This window comes from Stomoxys calcitrans, chromosome 3, assembly GCF_963082655.1.
Source record: "Stomoxys calcitrans chromosome 3, idStoCalc2.1, whole genome shotgun sequence".
NCBI classification, from domain to species: domain Eukaryota; kingdom Metazoa; phylum Arthropoda; class Insecta; order Diptera; family Muscidae; genus Stomoxys; species Stomoxys calcitrans.
This window is the reverse complement of record NC_081554.1, coordinates 37,536,522-37,544,002: the sequence shown is the minus strand read 5'-3', so window position 1 is coordinate 37,544,002 and position 7,481 is coordinate 37,536,522. Positions and strand designations below refer to the sequence as shown.

At 37.2% G+C, this 7,481-nt stretch overlaps 1 protein-coding gene across 1 annotated transcript; it reads left to right on the top strand.

The window, feature by feature from the left end:
* Nucleotides 1-668: 668 nt before the first annotated feature.
* On the top strand, nt 669-6,470 carry LOC106082292 (structural maintenance of chromosomes protein 4). The gene is made up of 6 exons (XM_013244722.2): nt 669-1,439; nt 1,497-1,865; nt 1,924-2,357; nt 2,458-3,082; nt 3,150-3,460; nt 3,979-6,470. The coding sequence occupies exons 1-6, from the start codon at nt 1,068-1,070 to the stop codon at nt 6,269-6,271; spliced, it is 4,404 nt and encodes a 1,467-aa protein (XP_013100176.2). The 5' UTR covers nt 669-1,067; the 3' UTR covers nt 6,272-6,470.
* Nucleotides 6,471-7,481: the final 1,011 nt, after the last annotated feature.

The window sequence follows — 7,481 nt, the reverse complement described above, 5'->3', positions numbered from 1 at the left end:
TAGCTTTTCTAGCGTCACCCCGACTATCACGCGATACACGTTAAAAATTGTTTTAAAATTAAAACAATGCTGGATAGTCCTAAATGGTAGATGTTCCTCAATTGAAATAGGGAAGGATCGTTCAATGCTTAACGAGTTTGCATGCTGTGTGACAACTTACTATATTAACGTTTTAATATCCAACTGGGACGATTTTACAGATGAGAATAAGAACGTCGTTCTATATACAAAACGCCACATTCCATAATAGGTTTATTAAAAATTCATTTAAAAATGCACATGTTCTTTGTTTCAGTATTTGTGGTATCCAGAGCAAATCAGATGTTCTGGATTGAATATCAGTACACAGCATACGTATCGTATTGACCCGATGGAGTCCTTCATCGGCAAGGGCTGCCGCCTCAGTGTACAACACATTGCTACGACAACAAAATAAAATACAGCAATTCAATTAAAAAAAACAATGGTGACCCTTGTGCTGGATTTTGTTTAACGAATAATTTTACTTCTTCTATTAATTGAAAAGCCCATTGTTATCGATTATTCGAATATATATTGATTGTACTCCCTAGTACGCATCACTTAGATGACAGTAAACATCTCTGGATTTGTTGCCGCCTTGTTTGCATTTGTATGCACATGTTGTCAGCATTGTTGTTGTCATATTTAAAAAAAATGCTCATACGAAGCGTTAGTTCATTGTAGGCCTAAGTTTTTTAAAACTCAATTAATTTCATGGTTTATAAAGCAGACGTTTAAATTCTTTTACAAATAGAAACGTGGCAACAATCTTCAGAAAATGCGCACTTGCAAGTAGGCGAAAAAGTTGCGTATATCTTACTGGCATGTTATTCCTGCTTTAGTACTCGACGCTTACAGCATATAAATAGTTATAACTGGTCCTTATTGGCATTCTTACTTTTAGTGCATAACTTTGTAAATTAAATTGTTTCATTTGAGCATTAAAGTGTGTTAAATATTTGAAGTGAGTGGATCTGTGCGCGGTTTTTTATTTTTGATACATTGGAAACAAACCCACAACATAAACCAAGCAAGCAAGCGTTACAATGTCAACTCGCCGGAGAGGTGCACTGACTAAAACAGCAGGGAATGAAGACAATCGTAGAAGTAGCGGCATAAGTGATACAGCAACGCGACAGTTAACAACTGCCGCGACGCACTCAGAAGTAGCTCAACATGCTGCTGTACCAAGTGAACCACCAATATCTGACCAACCTGCGGCCGGAGATGCTTTGGATGATGCCAATATCTCGGATGACGAAGAGGGAGGAACCCGCATCGGAGACATTTATATACCGCCTCCAATACCTCCTTATTGCTCTACCGAAAGCAAAGGTCCCCGTTTGATAATTAAGAAAATCGAAAATAACAATTTTAAAAGCTATGCAGGCAAAGTTGTTTTGGGCCCCTTTCATCATGTAAGTAATGATATAGCTTAATACTTTGAAATTATAACGTTATTTTGCGTGTTTAAGTGTTTCACAGCTATCATTGGTCCCAACGGTAGCGGTAAGAGTAATGTCATCGATTCGATGCTTTTTGTATTTGGATATCGCGCCAACAAAATCAGATGTAAGAAAATATCTACACTGCTACACAACTCAGCCCGTTATCCCAATGTTAATATGTGCTCAGTGGCTGTACACTTCCGTCAAATAATTGACAAGGATGACGGGACCTGCGAGGAAATTGCAGACAGCGAGATTATTGTCGAAAGAACAGCTTACAGGGATAATTCGTCGTTTTATACAATCAATGGCAAAAGAAAGCAATTCAAGGAAGTGGCAAAACTTCTGAAGAAACATCATGTCGACTTGGATCATAATCGTTTTTTGATACTTCAGGTGAACAAGATCTTTAATTTCTTTGATTTCATATTTATGTTGTTGTTTGTTATCATAGGGTGAAGTTGAATCAATATCCATGATGAAACCCAAAGGTTTGGTTGAAGGTGAATGTGGCATGTTGGAATATTTGGAGGATATTGTGGGAACAACCCGTTACAAGGAACCATTGGTAAAAATCAATGAACGCGTTGAGTTATTGACCGAAGAACGTACGGAGAAGCATAACCGTTGTAAGTTAGCGGAACGTGAAATGAAAGACTTGGAACAGCCTTACAATGACGCCGTAGAATACCTAAGGCAAGAAAATGAAAATACGAGGACCAAAAATTTGAGAATCCAGAAGTATTTGAGTGAGAAAAATAAAAAAATGGAAGAGTACACGAAACAGCACGAAGAGGTTAGCAATGAGCTAAAGGAGCATGACGGTAAAGTCGATGCCTTGCGAAAGGAGCGAGAAGAGAAGGAAGATATTATCAAAAAGGAAATGCAGTAAGTACAATATTTATGGGCCCCTAAAAACTAAAAAATAAATAAATAAAAAATGAAATAATCCAACATAACCGTTTTTCCATTCTTACGCTATTTTCAGAAACCATGAAAACTTGCGCAAGAAAAAGGAAGATATTGAAAAGAAACTTGAGAAAGCCAAGGGTAACTTTGCTGAAACACAAGAAACTATGACGGTAATGAATAAAAGGCGTAATACTAACAAGACACAAGTTGCCAAAAATGAAACTGAGCTGGAAGATCTTCGCAAAGTTCCCGAAAGGAATGAAAAAGAAATAGAAGAATGTGAAAAGAAACTTCAACGATTAGCAAAACAAAAAGAGGAACAAGAAGAGAAATTGGAACAAAATTACGCTATTCTAGAGGAACAAACAAAACCACTTATTGAACAACGTGAAAAACTCGAAACCGAATTGATGGATTTGAAATTGAATGTTGACGAAGCCAAGGCCGATTTAGCAATGTCTCAATCTGAGTTAAAAATCTTAAAAAGCGGCGAAACGACTGAGGTTCGTAAGTATGAAACATTAAAAGGATCCTATGAGGAGTCCGAACAAAGTTTAAAAGAAAAGAAGCAAAGTGTGGGAGAGCTGCAGGGTCGTTTGCCCGAACTCAAAAAAGATATCCACGTGAAGACACAGGCACTTCAAAAGCTACAACAAGAAGAACAAGAATTAAGAAAACAAATAATGGCTATTAAATCTGAGGTAAGTGCCATAACAACAATTACAAGTTGGAAGCGATTTTCATAAGCCTTTTATTTTTATTTTTTAGATTAATGAAAAGACAGTTAACATTCAAGCCATGCGTTCCAACAATAAAGTACTGGATTTTTTAATGCGTCAAAAAGCTGAGGGAAAAATTCCCGGAATATTGGGAAGACTGGGTGATTTGGGTGCAATTGACACCAAGTATGACATTGCCATATCCACCGCTTGTGGACGACTAGATAACATACTTGTCGATACAGTCAATACGGCGCAAAGCTGCATAGAACATTTGAAACGTTATGACGTGGGAAGAGCATCTTTCATTGCACTGGAAAGGGTTGCATACTTGCAAAATCAGTCTGGACCTATAAAACTGTAAGTTAAATAGATAAATATGCATATTTAAGGCACTTTTGGATTATCCTATGGATTATGGTTTTGTATTGTAGAAAAATTTAATTAATTTTTGAATACACTGCTAAGCTGTATTCTTTTTGACTGTTTTGGTAGTTTATTGCGTTGATTTTTTTACTACATACGTACTAGCTAAGCCTAGTATTGACTTCATGCGCAGCGAAAATTACTATTACATTTTTGCGAAATCCGACGGACTTGTTCTTGATCAGATCACAAACAAAAGTCAAACAATAACACACAACATATACAACAGCATCGAAGCAGAGTTGATTGGTGCACATTTCGTGAGCATTTAATTACATTGGCAATTAATTGATTCGAAATTTATATTGACGCAGCAACATGCCGCATTTTCTTCGTCACCATTTTTTATAGTTGAAGTCAGTACAAGGCTTAAAGCAAAAGTTTTGAAAAAGCTTAAAATTTGTTTATATTTTTTCACAGTATCAACTTTTTCTTCTCTCTTTGTCTTATAGACCAGAAAATTCTGCCCGTCTTTACGATTTGGTTCGCGTCGACGATGAGCGCGTCTTGCCAGCCTTTTATTTTGCCCTTGGCAATACCTTAGTGGCTCCCGATTTGGAACAAGGCACCCGCATAGCCTATGGACCGAAACGTTTTCGCGTTGTCACTTTAAAGGGAGAACTCATTGAAACGTCTGGTACCATGTCTGGTGGTGGTAATACCCAAATTCGCGGAAAAATGGGTACTAAAGTCCGTACAAATACTCGACAGTCCTTGGATAATACGGGTCTTTCACAAAAAGCATTGGAAGATATGCAAATACAATACCAAGAATACCAATCACAAATAAACTACAATCAGGAAGAACAGGGACGTTTGGAACGCGATATTCAACAACTTAAAAATACCCACCAACGCACCGAAACCGAGGTACAAAAGCTTTTTATTACCATCAAGAGTTTAGAGGAACAATTGCCACGAATCTTTAAACAAGTGGAGGCTCAGAAGAAGCGCTTGGATCAAACTTTGACCGATGCCAGCAAGGTTCAAGACGTTGAAGAGCTAATAGCTAAGAAAACCGAAACTTTAAAAGCTGCCGAAGATGTGGCCGGTAAAGTAGAGAAAAAAATCACAGAAATTAAAAAGAAAATTGATAACATACATGGGGACACAATAAAAACTGTTCAATCCAAAATCACAAGTTTGGATAATCAGATCAAGAAACTTAAAGGAAATATTTCAAAGCTTAAAGTAGAGGTTACAAATGTATCGAGAAATGTAAAAAAGCTGGAAGATCAAATTGGCCGTTTAAATGGTGAAATTGAAAAGGCTCAAAATGAACTTCTGCAACTGTCCGAAAAACGCCAGAGTTATGACAACGAAATTTCCACCCTACAAAAAGAACTTGAGGAAGCGAAGGAAGCAATTGACAAAGCCAAATCCGAATCTTCCGGTGTTCACAAGGAAATAGTGAACATACAGAAAAATGAAAGTGAATTAAAATTGAAGCGTGTGGAAATCGAACAGAAATTGCAAACTGTCTCGGCCAAGATGTCAGAAGTGAAGAACCAAATACCTCATTGGCGTGATCAATTGAAGCCATTGCGATTGCATGAAATACCAGGAGATGCAGAGCCTCCGGCTCCTTTAAAAAAATACACAGAAGAAGAACTGGCCACGCATACCTTACAAGACATTCAATACAAAGAGAGTGTGCAAGAGGAATTGCTTAAGAAAAAACCAAATCTCTCGTGTATTCAAGAGTACATTGAGAAACGTGATGTTTATTTGGAAAGAGTAAAAATACTAGAAGACATTACTTGCAAGCGAAACGAAATGCGCCAACTTTACGATGACGTGCGCAAAAAGCGCTACAACGAATTCATGCAAGGTTTCCATATAATAACACGGAAGCTTAAGGAAATGTACCAAATGATAACCCAAGGAGGTGACGCCGAATTAGAATTGGTAGATTCTATGGATCCCTTCACTGAAGGAGTATCTTTCAGTGTGCGACCCCCAAAGAAAACTTGGAAAAACATATCTAATTTATCGGGCGGTGAGAAAACCTTGTCTTCATTGGCCTTAGTATTTGCCTTGCATTATTACAAGCCTTCGCCACTATATTTCATGGATGAAATCGATGCGGCATTAGATTTTAAAAATATATCCATAGTTGCTCACTACATTAAGGAGAGAACGAAAAATGCCCAATTTATCATAATTTCCCTTAGATCAAATATGTTTGAACTTTCCGATTATTTGGTTGGTATCTACAAAGTCAAGGATTGTACCGATTCTGTGTGCATAAAAAATGAACCACCCAAAATGCCAGAAACCCAAATGCAAACACAAACTCAAACGTCGCAGCATATGCAGTCCCAGCCAGCTCATCTGTTACCTTCCATGGAAAATAATTCCATATTGAGCACTACATTGGCGCAAAGTCAGCCATTGCAACAGCAGGAACAACAGCACCTACAATCCTCTGTATTGACACAGAAATCAGTTAGTCTCGATGACACAGTTGATGAATCGATGGAGGCAGCTACACAAGGCCAACATGCTGCAAAACCTCTCAGTGACAATAACAAACAACACGAAGACTATCATGCAATGAATAAGGTTTCCCTGCTCTCCACTACACGATCAACTTTATCCACAACTCAAAATTTTACCTTTATGCCTCAAATTGAAAGTACTGCCCTGACCGAGTCGCAACTGAACATTACACAAAATCCACAACTCTCCACATCCAATGCGCAGCCCACTACACCCCAGACCACGGCAACGACGACTAACTGATGCAAAACTCTTTTATGATTGTTAGACCCGTGGAACGGGTTAAATGTAATTTATGTAATTTCATTGAAATAAATGATATGAATATAATGAAATATGCTTAATATCCGCGACTATTATTTCTATTATATGTATGAAATGAAATTATTAATTTTTTATTGTGTCAACTCAAGTTTCAATAAAAGCACAACTACATTTTTTATCAAGCAGTTTAATATAGACTATTCGTAAGTAAGATTTGATGAAGTCAATATTTTGAAATAGAGAAAAATACATTTCAGAGCCATTCAAAGTTTTTGTGAAATTTTGGCATTGAAATAATTGATTTACTTCTGTTCAAAAGTTCCTAAAATCATTACGGGGAAGCGCAACTTTTTCCACATCAACAAGCTTTGTTCGATTCAAATTTAATTCAATGATAAACGGCCGGTTGGCAGCTCTTCTTTATGATAAAGATGTACTATGTCATAATGATATATAATGTTACATATAATGCAAATAAATGATTGTTTCTTTTATATATGGACGTTATTTAGTTGGGTTGTCAATGGGCATATTAGTAGCTGAACTTTCAAGACACTGAAAAGGAATTAAACTGACAAAAAATCCCAACTATTTACTAATTTTAACTTGATTGATTTATCTTTCTGGGGCCTCATCACGGCTTTCGATAACATATTCGTTTTTTCTTAGAACAAATCGTCATTATGCAAACATATCTGGGTCACGACATTCGATCGAAATTTGCTTCCATTTTGCACAGCGCTGCCAGCATCAAAAAGCGAATTAGAATTCATCATTCCGTTTGTTACACCTCGGAATATGCGTCTAAGACCATTAAGTATATATATACTGTTGATCGTCACGACATTTTAAGTCGATTTAGCTATGACTGTCCGCCTATCCGTCTGTTGAACTCATGCTAACTTTCGAAGGAATAAAGCTAGGTGCTTGGAATTCTGCACAAATACTTATTATTAGTGTAGGTCGGTTGGTATGGGCCAAATCGCACCATGTTTTGATATAGCTGCCATATAAACCGATCTTAGGTCTTATCTTCTTGAGCCTCTAGAGGGCGCAATTCTTATCCAATTTGGCTGAAATTTTGCACGTGGTGTTTTGGTAGAACTTTCAACAACTGTTTTAAGTGTGGTCTAAACCATTCCATAACCTGATAGAGTCGCGATATAAACCGATCTCCCGATTAGGCTTC